At 41.2% G+C, this 16,265-nt stretch overlaps 1 protein-coding gene across 2 annotated transcripts in view; it reads left to right on the plus strand.

The window, feature by feature from the left end:
• Positions 1-16,265, plus strand: part of AXDND1 (axonemal dynein light chain domain containing 1) — an 84,100-nt gene that overhangs the window by 62,735 nt on the left and 5,100 nt on the right. For both annotated transcript variants that reach the window (XM_032611764.1, XM_032611763.1), the window contains exons 21-23: positions 4,314-4,424; positions 9,595-9,708; positions 11,150-11,254. In XM_032611764.1, the coding sequence (XP_032467655.1) occupies positions 4,314-4,424; positions 9,595-9,708; positions 11,150-11,254 (330 nt within the window). The remainder of the gene's footprint in view (positions 1-4,313; positions 4,425-9,594; positions 9,709-11,149; positions 11,255-16,265) is intronic.

Consider the following 16,265-nt stretch of genomic DNA (forward strand, 5'->3'; position numbering starts at 1 on the left):
CTGATTCTGGCAGATTCAATCTGACCTCACACAGCTGTGCTACAGTTAAATGCTGGAGATCATTTTCCAAGAGGACTCAGTTCTTGGGATCCTTACCCCTGTGCCTATTTCTGAAAGAAGTCGATCTCAGTGCATACCAGCTGCTTCACGTGGGAATCAGGATTGCTTGTTTTCATTTGAGGTTTAGAAGGACTATGTCAAAGAGTCCTGGCATCCAGTGAGAGTACACTGGGTCTGCTACAGCCAAACCAGCTGCTGAAAACCTAGAAGAAGCTTAGTCCCCAATAAGCTGGATAGATGTCTTTTTCCAAGTGCTTTAGGTTGATCATCTATAATGTGCCAGGTGTCTAGATTTAGAATCACTGATGCCCTGAAGTTTGGTCATAATCTGAGCAAACTACCTGGAAGGATTTTTGAGATAGCTTCAGCAGGCCAAGACTGGTAAAAGACACACATTGACCAGCACCTGATAGTGCTGAGAACATGTGGGAAAGAAAAATCCTTCTCAATGCCAAAGAAATTCCTACCGTGATGGAAATGAGAAGACTTCTATCTGGTGCCCTCCAAACTGACTTCTGGCTGCAGTTGACTCTCTCCATGCCATTCTTTCCCATCTCTGCCCTGTGTAATCTATCAAGACCCTGCCATCCACCTTGGGCTACAGTAACCTCCTTTATGTTGCCCAAGGTACTATTGCCAGTTTCAGGATTTGGCCCTCCAGCAGGAGTATGACTTTGAAGAGGGGTGCTGGGGAGTTGCCTCTTGCAGTGTTCCAACAGATAAACTCAGGGATCTCAGCTTTCCTGCCCTTTTGGGGGACCTGGAGATGATGGATTCTTTTTTTTTTTTTTTTTTGATGTGGACCGTTTTTAGACAGTTGTAAAAAATTTGTTTGTTTATTCATTTATTTATCTATCTATCTTGGCTGCACAGGGTCTTAGTTGTGGCATGCGGTATCTTTAGTTGCAGCATGTGGGATCTTTTCTCAGTTGCAGCATGCAGACTTCTTAGTTGTGGCATGTGAACTCTTAGTTGCAGCATGCATGCGGGATCTAGTTCCCCGACCAGGGATTGGACCCAGGCCCCCTGCATTGGGGGCTTGGAGTCTTACCTGCAGGACCACCAGAGAACTCCTAATGGATTCTTAATAACTACATTACCACCATAGTCTCATCACTTATAAAAGACTACCCCTGTAACCTTTTGTTCTCCTGTTTTTGATCCACTACAATAGGCTTAACATTTAGGACCATCCCTTCTTAAATCCTCCTTCACCCCAGACATGAATTTTAGTCTTTTTACTTCACACAGGAAGCATTTATTAACACAGCCCTGAATCAGACATTATCAGAATTAGAGTATTGATGGAAGGAGATCCACATGTATTGATTGGCAACCAAGCTATGCTCGTCTATAGCTGGTCAAAGGTGATGTTGAAGGTTTTGAAGGAAAGCTTGCTTACCTCTATGGAAAATTTGCTTGACTCTATAGATTACCATGAAACTTTTATCAAAAGACTCCCACTAATATTTTCCCCATCAGATGTCCTATGGTAGTTATTTTCAATGTCTCAGAAGTTTATAAGAAAATGACTAGGATCTGCTTCATAAAATGCAAATACAGCTGAGAATAGTTTAATTATTTCTCATGGATGGTGAGTTAACTCTGAAGAACTAAGATTTTTTTTTTTTTTTTTTTTTTGAGGTACGCGGGCCTCTCACTGTTGTGGCCTCTCCCGTTGCGGAGCACAGGCTCTGGACACGCAGGCTCAGCGGCCATGGCTCACGGGCCCAGCCGCTCCGCAGCATGTGGGATCCTCCCAGACCAGGGCACGAACCTGTGTCCCCTGCATCGGCAGGCGGACTCTCAACCACTGCACCACCAGGGAAGCCCTGAAGAACTAAGATTTTTAAAATATAATTACTATTTGCAAAATTAACAAATGCTTTTGTTCTAGACACGATAAAGTTAAAATATGCATCAAATTTCGTAGTTGGAAGGATCTTTAGGAGCAGTGGTATGATGCAGGCTCATGCTGGCTCATAAGAGCTGACCGTGCAGACCTCTTCCCAACTCCACATTCAGTGATAACATACTGAATTGATGAATACCACTGAAATTGCCATAGTGGGAGTATAGACTATGGAAATCAACAAATGCTACAAATTAGGGAATCCCCCCCCACTGCAAGTGAATGTTTTTACCAGCTCCACAGTGCATAGGGGTCATCTAGAGTAAACCAACAACCTCGTTTGTTTTTAATAGATGAAGACTATGAAGAGTTTACTCAAGAAGTCACAACCAATTAGTTGAATTTAGGACTAGAACCTAACACTTTCACCTCCCTTGTTTGACCCTCTTTTCTGATATGCAGTAAGACATCAACCTAACCCTCTGAATGCAGCATTTAAGCTTATCAGTGACGTTAACAGAGCTGTGGTACTTATTTTACCTATAGAGGCTTCCATTCCCTATCCATAACACAAGGGTTTGGATTTGATTTTTTAAATTTTTTGGCTCTGACATTTCACAATAATTCCACAATTAAAAATAAGTCTAGGGTTTCCCTGGTGGCGCAGTGGTTGGGAGTCCGCCTGCCAATGCCGGGGACATGGGTTCGGGCCCTGGCCTGGGAGGATCCACATGCCGCAGAGCAACTAGGCCCATGAGCCATGGCTGCTGAACCTGTGCTCTGGAGCCCACGAGCCACAAATTCTGAGCCCGCATGCCACAACGACTGAAGCCTGTGTGCCTAGAGCCCATGCTCCGCAACAAGGGCGGCTGCTGCAATGAGAGGCCCGCGCACCGCAATGAGGAGTAACCTCCGCTCTCCGCAACTACAGAAAGCCAACGCGCAGCAACAAAGACCCAAACACAGCCAAAAATAAATCAATAAAATAAATAAATAAATAGTCTAATCATGGGGAAAATGTGAGACGTATTACTGCTTTTTATGGATTATTTCAAGGACCTAAAGTGGGTGATTATTTCACCACATGGTACAGTTTTTTTGATGGTGTGACTGAGCAGATCACCTTCCCCAGAGGAAATAATGTTTCCTAGTTCCCTCTGCTTTTTCTCACTAATAAGGAATAATGCATCTTTTTTTTTTTTTTTTTTGCAGTACGCGGGCCTCTCACCGTCGTGGCCTCTCCCATTGCGGAGCACAGGCTCCGGACGCGCAGGCCCAGCGGCCATGGCTCACGGGCCCAGCCGCTCCGCGACATGTGGGATCCTCCCGGACCGGGGCACGAACCCGTGTCCCCTGCATCAGCAGGCAGACTCTCAACCACTGCGCCACCAGGGAAGCCCGGGAATAATGCATCTTTTAAACATTGAAACCAGATCTTAGCTGTTAGAAGATCTTGGTAAAGTAAATGTAGTTTTTCTATTCTCTTTGCAGGGATGAGACCTGCTATGGTGAAATCCTGTATCTCAATAGATAAGGGGTGAGCACCTTTTCCAAAAAAGTACTTCAACTCTTTACTCATTCACTTTATTGGGGGCAGGGGAAATAATATTTTTGTTGTGGTTAAGAGCCCTGGCCACCTAGATTAGAATTGAAGCACAGTGCATAAATGTAATATATGTGACCTTGAGCAAGATATTTAATTGCTCTATTCCTCAGTTTCATCATCTTGAAAAATGAGGAGGGCTTCCCTGGTGGCGCAGTGGTTGAGAGTCCGCCTGCCAATGCAGGGGATATGGGTTCGTGCCCCGGTCTGGGAAGATCCCACATGCTGCGGAGCGGCTGGGCCCGTGAGCCATGGCCGCTGAGCCTGCACGTCCGGAGCCTGTGCTCCGCAATGGGAGAGGCCACAACAGTGAGAGGCCCGTGTACCACAAAAAAAAAGAGGATAGTAATAGTCTCATAATGAGGATCAAATGAGTTGATAACGCACAATACTTAGAACAGAGTCTGGCATATAATTAAGTGCCATGTAAGTGTTTGCTGTTGTTATTGTTATACAATTATAGTTGACCCTGGTCAGTTGCGTAACATTTATTGAGGCAAACCATGAGGCCTTAGTAAATCCAACAATCTTTCTGCATCTAGTTTTATAGCACTTCACTACTTGTCCCATTTCAACCCAGATCCCAAACCCTGTCAATAAGAGATGATATGATTTAGGTCTATATTAATAGAAAATCACTTCTGCACAAATCTTTGAACTGAACTGATACAAAGTTAATTGAATGGAGTTATATTTAGAGGAATTGTTCTTAGCAGTTCCTCAGTAGGAGTGAGTGAATAAATGAGTTGGTGTAATCTGATTTTTTCTGCTTAGTGATTATCTTTTATCTCTTTTCAGAGAGAATGTTATGAGTGGATCACCACATGCTCTCACCTCCTTTCTGGTCTCAAAGGCAGGAAAATAAAGTTACTGACACGTGAAGAAGAATGGCACCTACTTGGAGAAGAGGTATTTGCCATGTGTTAGCACTGGTCATTATTCATGCTCTTTCTGTATTTCAATAGATAAGGGTACTGTGACTTTTTCCAGTCAATGTTTTGAATCCTCATTCATTTGCTCTATGAGAAGAGAATTTTGGTTGTGACCAAGAGCATTGGCAACTCTTTTCCCTTCTAAAGGAGAGAATCACCACCCAAACGTCTCTCCTCACTTTCTTGGAGGGTGACTTTGCCTCCTACTTTATGGAGGAAAGGATGGCTTTCAGAGGGGAGTTACCTGCCACTTCCTGAGTCATAGCCTCACTCTTCTCTGCTTCTGCACGCACCCTCCCTCCTCCCTTCACACTGACGTCTCAGTCTTCCCATCCAAGGTTATTTCTTCCTTTGAGTACTTAATCCCATGCACATTGTCTTCTTTCTTTTGTATCTTTAATGCCTTCCTCTCTATAAACATGGTCTCTCTCCCACCTGAAAAAATATGCCCCTTGATATTGTCTCCTTCTTTACTACTACTTTCCCTCCTTCCTATCACAATCACTTTTCTTAAAACTCTAAAACTACTATAAGGTCCCTAATGACCTTATTGCCAGATCTAAGTATCTCCAATCCTATATTTAACGTGACTTCTCTATAGCATTTGATCCTGTTAACCATTCACTTTTTTGGTAATCTCTCCTTGCAAGACCAAAATTCCGTCTTTCTCCTACTTCTTTATTCCTTTTCACACTCCTTCTTTTAGTCTTTGACCTCTGCCTGCCTCTTAAATGTTGATATTCTGTCCTTGGCTTGTTTTCCCTTCTCATTCTACACTCTCCATATTACTATGTTAATCCTGTAGTTTTAACTACCTGTTTACTGAGGATCCCAAGTCAATGAATATCATGTACTTAATGGCAGTCACAAATCTTTATTTTCACTTCAGTCTCTTTGAGGAAGTTCACCTCCAGCAAAGTCTGAAGAAGCTCCCGTTGCTATCAGAGACATAAACTATACAGGTATGATCTGATGGCATATATGTCAATGCTCCTGGGTCTAAGAAGGAAGGTTCTATCTACACACTTGCAGCACTTTTATTTTACCTTTATTTAATTGATTTATTAAAAAAAATTTTTTTTTTGAATTTTGGCCGCACTGCATGGCTTGTGAGAGTTCCCCGACCAGGGATTGAACCCAGGCCATAGCAGTGAAAGCTCCGTATCCTAACCACTAGACCACCAGGGAACTCCCTTATTTTACATTTAAACACTGAAGAAACACCACCTTTCTAAATTATACACCTTTAACAAATTCTTATTTTTCTTTGCTGCCCACGTCTTGGCCAGAATTATTTTGAATTAACCACTGAATCATCTCAACAACAATATACATCTTAATTACAGTACAGTTTTAGAAACTTAGTGAAGTACCATAGACATGATCTTGGCTGCACATCAGATCTAGGAAAAAATTCAAAACCTATATGGAATCACAGAGACTTAAGAACAAAAAGGATTTTAAAGGTGGTTGAATTCAACCAACCATCTGATGCGTCAGTCTTAGTATAACACCTATGCTTGATCATTATGCCTATGTTTGAGTATCTGAACTGATGGAGATCTACTTTCAGAGTTAGTCCCTTCGTTTTTGGCGAACAGTGACTATTAGAACATTATTCTTTTATTGAACTAAATGATACCTGTTTCCCTGTAGCTTTTTTTCTACCTACTGGTCCTAGTTCAGTCTTCTGGGTTGATATGAAAGGGCTGATTTGTCTCCCACATTATAGTATTTCCATCTATTCTGTTACAGTATTTCTAATATTTGAAAATAGCTATATTCAACCTAAGTCTATTTCTGGGTTTTCTATTATTTTATATTTAATCTGTCTATTCACAAGTCATCACCACAATCTTTTAATTATTGAGGCTTTATGATACATTTTTAGATCTGGTAGGGCCAGCCCTTCCTCACTGATCTTTTTCAGGTGTTTTATGGCTATTCTCTCTTACTTATTCTTCTATATAATCTATCTCTAGAAAATATATGATTCTTAAAAACTGGGATGATATTAAATTTATATATTAACTTAGAACAGACATGTTTATGCTGTTGAGCTGTTCTATGAAGAATATGAGATATAGGATGTCTACTTTTATGCCTTTCAGTACTCTTTTATAGTTTGCTCATTTTGCACATTGCTTATAAGGTAGGCCTGAGTATTTTATTTTATTTTTTGGTATTTTAAATAAGATCTTCTTTTCCATTATATCTTCTAATTGGTAACTGTGTATGTATTACTGATTCCTGTATTTTAATTTTATGTATGGTGACTCTACTAAATTATTTTATTGTTTCAGTAGTTTTTCAATAGATTCTTTCAGGTTCTCCAGATATTCAATCAAATCACCTATAAATAGAGATAGTTTTACCTCTTTCTTTCAATTATTATGTTTTTAATTGCTTTTTCTTGTCTGATTGCATTGAATAATTCTTCTCCTCTTTCATTCTGCCTTAACCTTTAGAGTTTTCATGAGTGAGCATCTGTTGGAGGTAAACTCAATTTTTGTTTGTCTGAAAATATCTTTATTTCACCCTCATTCTTAAATTTTTTTTTTTCTGGGTATACATTTCTAGGATGATTTTTCTCTCAGCACGTATTATGATACTATTTCCACTGTTTTCTGGATTGTATTGTTACCAAATTGACAACTGAAAGTCCAGCTGTCAGTTCTTTTTTTGTGTGTGTGGTACGCGGGCCTCTCACTGTTGTGGCCTCTCCCGTTGCGGAGCACAGGCTCAGCGACCATGGCTTATGGACCCAGCCGCTCCGTGGCATGTGGGATCTTCCCGGACCGGGGCACGAACCCGTGTCCCCTGCATCGGCAGGCGGACTCTCAACCACTTCACCACCAGGGAAGCCCTGTCAGTTCTTTTGAAGTTAATCCATCTCTTCCCTCTGGCTACTTTTAAGATATTCTTTTTGTCTTTGGCATTTTGTAGTTTCACTCTGATACATGTGGGTGAAGATTTTCTTTTCAAAGTTTGCTTGGGATTCTCTTGGTTTTCTGACTCTTTGGCTGGGTATCTTTCATTAGATTTAGAAAATTTTCAGTCATCATCTCTTCAATTATTGTCTCTACTATATTTGCTCTCTCCTTTCTTTCTGGAACTTTGAATGGATATATATTGGAATCTGTCCCCCATGTCTTTTAACCTTCTTTCATATTTTCTATCTCCTTGTCTCTCTGCATTGCATCCTGGATGATTTCTTCTGACTTACTTTCCAATTTACTAATTTGCTTTTCAGCTGAGTTTAATCTGCTATTAAAGCTTTCTGTTGAGTTTTAAATTTAATTGTTGAAGTTCTGTTTGGTTCTTTTTCAAGTCTGATTATTTTTGTAATCTTCCACAGTTTCGATCTCTTATTTCTTTAAAAGTGTAAGTATAACTATGTAGTCTATCTGATAATTCTAACATATATCTGTATAAGAATATTAATTACAACATTATTTATAATTGCAAAATACCAGAAACAATATAAATATTGATCAATAGGGAATTGGTTTCATAAATTATGGTACATTCAAATAATAGGATTCTGTACAGATAAAATAGATGATTATGTAGTGAAATAAGAATCACCCATGATATGTTATTGAGAAAAGTAGATTAGGGAACATAACGTATATTATTATTTCATTTGTATGAACACGTTTATATGTATATAAAGCAGAGTAGAAGAATATCCAGCAAAGTGATAGAAGTTGTTACCTCTGAGGGTTCAGATTATTAATTTCTCTGTAGCTTGCAGACATTTTACATCAGTAGTGTGTTATCATGAAAAAAAGGTATTTTCACTTTGGAAAAATATCCTACTATATTGTGAACATTTTTCTATACCATGTATATAATTTCTACAGCATAATTTTAAATTGCTATAAAATAACTTGTTGTATGGTTTATACCATAATTTTTAAGTGCATTTTCCTATCTTGGGCATTGAGCTTATATCTAGCTTTGTTTTATACACACTGCTGCAATAAACTTCTGTAGGATGGTCTTCAGTCAATATTTGTGCAGACTCCATTGAGATATTCAACACTGTTTACTCCTTCTCTCTTCTCTTTTGGCTTTCCTGGTGGCCCTCTCACATTTCTGAGGCAACTTTTACCCTCCTTTGCAGGCTCCTCTTTCTTCCCTGACCCTTTATGTGACTAGGTTTCTGTCCTAAGGCCTCATCCTCTAGTCATTTCACAAGTTCTTCTTTGGCGATATAATTTATTTTCTTGGCTTTAACTAAATGTAGATAACTGTTAAATCTTTACCTTTAGCCAAAATCCCTCCAATCTAAACTTCAGATCCACAAATTCAGCTACTTACTTATTTCCACTTGGCTATCCTAGTGGTGCCTCAAACTCACACAGCCTAATCTGAATTCATCTATGTTCCCAAACCTGCTTATCCAACTTTGTTCACTATCTCTGTGAATGGCATTATCATCTATGCAGTGGCCTATGTAGTGGTATATAGTGTATATACCAGGTGACATTCAAGATGCTTCCTTTCCCTAACCATCCCATATCCATTCAATCAATCACCCCACCTTCCCTTCCTTCCTCCTCTTTAAATCTACTCGCCTCTTGATAGAGTGATTGTTTTAAAATGCAAAACAGGTCAATCGATTTATAGGTATCTCACTGCCTTCAGGATAAAATCCAATCTCCCTGGCATAATATTCTAGCCCTTCCTCTGTGATTGTGCCCCTGCCCATCTGCCTCTGAGTTTCTGTCCTTTTGAACTGCTTTTGTTCTCAGAGCCAATCATGTACAAATAACATTCTCTGCCTGGAACTCCCTTGTGCCATCTTTTTTCTCCTCACTCATCCTTCAAGAAGAAACTCAGACATTATGTCCTCCAGGAAACCTTCCTGATTAACCCTCTTTTTCACCCCTGCCCAATACCAGATCTGGATTAAGTGCTCCTACTCTGTGACTATATGTAGCCATAGCATTTTCTTGTCCACTGAATTGTAAGCTGCTTAAGGGCAGGGATTATTATTAACCTTTGTATCCTTATCACTAGCACAGTGCCCAGTTGCAAAATTAATGCTCATTAAATACTTTTGAATGGAAACATTGCTAGTATTCTGCTAAAATATTTATATCCACTAAGCTATAATATAATATTGTTTTGTCTCACAGGATACTGTAAAAGAAGTAACTACACCTAAAACAGACAAGCTTCTTAAAGAGGTTGAAGAAAATATGGAGGATAAGAAACTTGAGGAGGAAAAGGAAGAAGAGAAAGCAGAAGAGGTAAGATTAGTATTTTTTTCCTTTTCCTTTATATTTTTAAAGAATGAATATATATATATATATATATATATATATATATATATATATACCATTGAAAATAGAAATAGCGCATCTGGAGTGAACTCTTCAACTTCTTTCCTTTCCTCATATAGGTTTAATCATACCTACAGACACACTTATCTCTTTATTTTCCAAGGATAGGGTGTTCCTCTTCCTTTCTAAATTACTAGCCTCATTCACCTATACTATTGTTAACTACACAGTCTACCTCTCACCCTGATGCTGTTTCTTTATCCCTTCATTGCCATATTTTTCAAATAGTTGTTTAAACTCCTTGTCTCCACTTCTTTAGCTCCCATTCTGAGCTGCCTTTTCTCACTCCCCCCAGGCCATCCACACCTCTCTTCTCCTTATCCTGTCTCCACCCCTGCTGTGGCATTAGTAGTAAAAACAACCCTTCTTGGGGCATCTGATAATGGTGTGCCTACCATGACCTGTATGCTTTGCACATGTTAACTCTTATCTATACAACACAACCTCAAGGTAAATATTATTGCCCCCATTTTACAGATAAGAAAACTGAAGCTCAGAAAGGTTGACTGACTTACTGAAAATCATATAGCTATAAATTGCAGAACCAGCATTCAAACCTAGTTTAGTCTGGCATAAGAGACCTTGCTAATTCCTGGGTGGACTACTGTTGTCTTTAGCTTTCAGAACTCATGATCACTCTCCATTTTGTCTTAACTTACTTCCCTGGGGTGTTTCTTCTGTGAGTAGTTTAAGTGTTGGCATGATCCCAGGCTGTGACATAGATCCTCTACCCACTCTACATGCAGTACAACAGAACAAAAATATTATATAACACTGAAGCCTCTTTTCACCAGCATTTTCTGTTTTACTTCTGGTACAGTGCTTGGCATATAAAAGGCAAAATAAATGGAAAACATTATTTTTTGGCCACTAAATCTGTCATACCCTTTAAATCCCCTCCTTCCCTTCTTCTGTGGCCTTAGTTCAGGCCCTTTTCTCTCTATTTTACAAACTCCTGTTCAAATATCATTTTCTCTGTAAAAAAATCCCTGAGTGTCTAGACAATGCAGGGCCCTTTTCTGGGTGCACATAGCTCTTGGAACACACCTCTATGCTAAAAGTGATCATGTAGACCATAATTATTTTATTGCTTATCTCTCCCACTGTTCTGTGAGTTCCTGAGGTCCGGAAGAAATCCTCTTTGTTTTTCTCAGTTATCTCTCCTTGTCCCCATTTCCCCATCCCCAGTAATTTCTCCCACAGTGTTTCCTGTAAGTCTTCAAAAATGCTTGTTGAATGATTAAAGCAAATGGAAAACGAAAGCTTCAGACATGGTGCCAGGCAACGTGCCAGGCCACTGTGTCACACACCAGCTCACTAACACGTCCGTGGTATTTCTGTGCCCTAGAAACCTTCAACATCTACAGAGAAGGAAAAACTCATTCGAGTCATTGGAGTAGACGGAAATGTCCATTCCCAACCTCTGTTTGGAACAGATGTATTGTCTTCTTGGGTATGTAGCTGAAACTCAACTAGGAAATTCAAAACTAGAGAAAAAAATAACTAGGAAATTTAACATTTGTAAAAATGATATGGATCTAACATAACTTTTAGCTTTTCCAAGGGAACTCCTGAATAATATCTTTTCCAGATATTTTTTTCTCCCAGCATCATCCTTGGAAAAACTCATTTGTTCACCTTAGCTTTATAAAAACTTTTCATTCCTTCTTTAAACCTCATTTTATTTTATTTTTAAAATTAATTAATTATTTATTTTTTGCTGTGTTGGGTCTTCGTTGCTGCTCGCAGACTTTCTCTAGTTGCAGTGAGCAGGGCCAACTCTTCCTGGCGGTGCGTGGGCTTCTCATGGCGGTGGCTTCTCTTGTTGCAGAGCACAGGTTCTAGGTGCTCGGGCTTCAGTAGTTGTGGCTCGTGGGCCCTAGAGCACAGGCTCAGTAGCTGTGACGCTCGGGCTTAGTTGCTCCGTGGCGTGTGGGATCTTCCCGGACCAGGGCTTGAACCCGTGTCCCCTGCATTGGCAGGTGGACTCTCAACCACTGTGCCACCAGGGAAGTCCTAAACCTCACTTGAAAATCAGCATCTCATCCCTTTCCTTAACTTAACAATGTCTTGGTCAGTATTTGGCCAAGTTTTAAATATATTCATTCAGCAGTCTCTATTGAGAACTGTGATGAGAAGATACCACAAGAATTACTGGGAAATTGGAAACCTTTAGACAGTAGCTATGGAAACTCAGTAGGAAAGCAGATTTAAAATTCCTTCACAAATGTTCTAAGACCATTCACACTTAAGTCAGCTCTAGATTGGTATCTCTCTGTACAGGATGCCATGACTTTAGGAGTCTCTGGGTGGGCTTCATCCCACTAATCCCCTGAAATGGTATGCACCATTTTGTATGTGTTTTCATACTGTGCATTTTCTTGGGGAAGAGGTGTATGTGCCAGAAATCCATAGACATCATCAAATTTCTCAACCCCGAAGTTAAGAACCATTTCATTACTAGGAGTCTGATGCATCTGAATAGGCACTGGTGCATGTAGGGGTGAGGAGCTGTGGTGAGGGTCCTGGTGGATGGCAGCTAGATCCCTAAAGTGGCAGCATGGTCCAAAGTAGAGGCAGATTGCAGGGATGTATGTCCAGGGAGGTTGTAGGAAATAGACTCCAACTCTGGGAGGAAGAACTGGGAGATACCATGTGGAGAGTCAGGCAGGAGCTGGCAAAATTGGAGTTAGAGTGGTACATGGGGCTGGGGGGAGGCTACGATCACGTTCTCCCAAAATAATGCCTTTTCAACAATTTTCTAAAATGATATGTTAATATGTCAGTCGTTAAGACTGTGAGGCAAAGGGGTAAGGGTAAGCAATGCAAATGCAATGTCATGAGACATATTTAAAAAAGGCAGGTAAAGGGTAGCACTTTACTATTTGAGAACCCCCAGGAGTCCTACCCAAAGCCCTCCTGCCCCAGATTTGCTCCCCTGAGGTGAAAACCTTGCTATGCTATCCTGGCAAGGCATCAGGGTCAGGTCCAGAGTGAGTCAGGAAGCCGACAGGAAAATAGGAACCTGTAGCCTGGGGCAAAACGGAGGGTGTGGTGCTTGTCTTTGGTGGTGTGGGGCTTCTGCTCCAGGATGCCAGAATTCCATCTGGGACAGTGTGGTGCTATGTGGCTAGCTCACCTGAGGACGATGGGGCCCAGAAAGTCTATCTCTAGGCTTTGAAAAGTTGCTAATCTTCTACTATAGATCACTGAAGACCAAACTGTCCAGGTTCTCATTGACCATAAGGCCTGGGGAGTAGACTAAGATGCCATCCAGATGTACTTGCAAGTTCCTGGAGGTAAAGAAGAATCACATTCATCCTATGGGATGGTGGCCGGACCACTGGACAGGTAGAAAGGGATCACGAGGTACTCAAACAGAGGGGCCCTAATTGTGCTAGGCAAGTGAAGACAAGGTTGATCTTTGGAGATGTTGGTACCCAGAGAATGGAGAGTCCTTGACTTGGCTTGTGAGGTCATAGATTCGGGGCAGGAAGCGGAGCTGGGGGAAGTGCTGTCTTGATTTGGACTGTACTGCAGGCTCCATGGGGCAGGAAGGGCCTTGGCTCTATGCTCCTTCCTTTCACAAAGACATTGGGGCTCCCTGAGGGCAGTTTAAAGTTTCAAAAGTTTCACTGTAAAATTTTCTTTTGCTTTTGTTTGCTTGTTTGTTTTTCCTTTATTTAAAAAAAAAATTTTATTTATTTTTTGACAGACACTTAGCCTCTGGCCCTAAGAACATAAGCAACCATTTAGCAAGGATGCAGATCCAAGGCACCAGTCCTGCTGGGCAGTGGCACTCTCTCTTTCTGGTCTGAAAACAACTCCCAAGAGGCAGTATGTTTGATTGACACTGGGGAAGGAAAGAGAAAAGGAAGGAAGGGATAGGGAAGCAGAAACCTTGTGGTTTGCAGGTATAACTTGTCTTGTCCCTGGGAGCTGAGTTATAGAGCAGGAGAGCACCAAGAGATAGCTGGGTCCTGGGTTTCTAGTGAGAAGTAGCTCCAGACCACTGGGAGGCTAGGGACCTGAGCACGGAGAATTCCAGTTGCTCCTCGTATCTCCTTCAAATGACTCCAGCACAGGATTTTCTGGGGGTTGAGATATGAGTGATAACAGGAGTAGTGGTGGTAAGTCACCACCAGCTTGGACAGGCTAATTGCTTGGCCTGCTAAACCAGGGCCTCATTCATATCGTTACCTGATGTCCTAGTGTCCGCCATAACTAGGAGGACAAGGGGTGAACTATCAATTATTCCAAACTTTCCTCAATTCGCTGGAAATTAGGACTTTGTGGGAATTCCTGAAGACCATACTTAAAGCAGGAACCATGTACAAAGCTTGGCCTACTGTGCCTGTTTCAGGCAATACCCAATTTGGCACTTGCCTGATTCACTGGTGAATCAAGTGACCCCAGTAAGCAGCATTGACTCTGCCTCTACTCATCCTGGGGAAAGGCCACTCTGCCTTCAGGTGCAGCCCAGTTTAATCAGGTCTGAGATCCTGTTGCAGGGCACCCCTTGTGGCCCTCTCTGAACTGGACTCATTCCAAAGTTGTCGCTGGAGGAGAAGCAGCTGAGCTCTAACGCTGCAACCGAATGGTGGAGGTATGGGATGACTAAATTCAGCAGGCTCTCCCTGAGGCTACCCAAAGTGCTCAGAGCTACAGTGGACCCTAAGCACTGCCGCCTGGCTGCATGAGTTGGGTTGCCTACAGCTCAGCTACTTTAACAAGCAAGATGTTAGAAACCATCTCTTTTAGGCCTATCTTCAAACCATAGGTCCTGGCTGTCTGTAAAGAGTTGTAAGTATGAGGAAAATGGGAGATTTTGCTGGATCACCTATGAACTCCTTTGGAAGGGAGAGTAGGGGCCAGACTTGGGGGATCAGCAGTATTTTTTCACCAAGCTGAAGGAGGCCCTTAGAAGCCTGTGTTTTCCTCCCACAATACCATGTACCCCAGGCATAGGTATTAAGAGCAGTAACTAACTTACCCATCTTATAACAGCAACAGGGAAGAGTCCTTGGAATGGTGGTTCCAGAAAATATGTCCAAAGGTGACAGGGGCACTGTGGCTGGCTAGGAGTTCATTACTGAGTGTTGGATTCCAAGCAACTGGGTCTAAAGCCAGATCCTCCCTGCGATAGGCTCAAGCCAGAGCTATTAGTCCAATCTAAAGTCCATTAATAGAGTCTAACCTCAGGAAGACCAAGCCAAAAAGGCCAAAGGCATAATTGGAGTCAGAGAGAGAGACTAGCTCCAAGCTACCGCAGGTTGGCACGAACAAGAAAGGTCTAATGCGATTGCTTCCAAGAGCCGTGCGGCCCACGTTTGTCTCTATTATACAGCAGGTAAAAGAGCATAAAAGCCAGAGGAAGCTTCAAAATATGAGAAGAGGGCCCAAGGCAGTATCTTTAATAAGCCTTGAGGCATCTGTGTAGGTACATAGGTGATGCAGGGAAGGTTGTCACCTGGCGTACATAGAGGAGGCCATAATTCTAGAAGCCCAACGTCCAGCATTTTGGACCATGGGAATTTCCTGCTGGAGGGTTTGAAATGGACCACAGAACATTAATCTGTACTTGCTGGTGTCAGAACAGAGGGATGTTTTCCTCACACACTGTAACTAAATATCTATCTGTTGAATTAGTAGAGAGTCAGAAGGCTCAAATGTATACAGTTAGCAGAGTACAGTCCTGGTTTACTTTGGTTTCCACCTACAGTTAAAACTGTTTCATGCAGCTGTATAAATCATGTGTGGAACTGCATTTCCAGATGCCTCTGCTCTGAAAGCCTTTCTTTTGGATTCAAAGAATAAATAAATTAGTAGTATGTGCTGTATAGGCACAGCCACATCACAGGTTGCTGGTCCAGGCTGAACAATGACAGCATTTACTTCCCAAACAAACTGCCCAAAGGGGAAGCAAAACAGAAAGAGGAAAATATGTGACTGGGAAAATAAGAAGAGAGTAAAAGAGCTAGAGTAAAAGTGAAAATGTTTGATACAGTTTCTTTTCGCTGGTTTGCTTTTAGAAACAGCAAGCATAGTGCAACGGAATGTGTGATTGAGGATGGAGAGGCCTAGATGAGGGTTTTGCTTTAATCCGCTAGATCATTCTGTGATTATGGCAGGCTGCCTATCCTCTTAGATCTCCCTTTCCATCTGTAAGGTGGAGTTTAACTTTTACTTGCCTCTGTTTGGGAAACATGAGTAAATGAGATTTTTTAAAGTACACAGTTCTAGGAAAATGTCTCATAATATTCATTTTAAAATATGCTTATAGTTTTTGTCTTCTAAATTTTCTTTTATCTTCCTCTTATTTTGTTTTCTGGAATATAGAGTCAAAATAAGTAGGAGGTTTTGTTTTTTTTTTTCATATTTTCTCTGCCTTGATATTTATGAAGTTCCCTAAGGAGCTGAAAGATCTTATTGAATTTTGCAATTTGCAATTTGTTATGTGCTTA

Source organism: Phocoena sinus, chromosome 1, assembly GCF_008692025.1.
Source record: "Phocoena sinus isolate mPhoSin1 chromosome 1, mPhoSin1.pri, whole genome shotgun sequence".
NCBI classification, from domain to species: Eukaryota; Metazoa; Chordata; class Mammalia; order Artiodactyla; family Phocoenidae; genus Phocoena; species Phocoena sinus.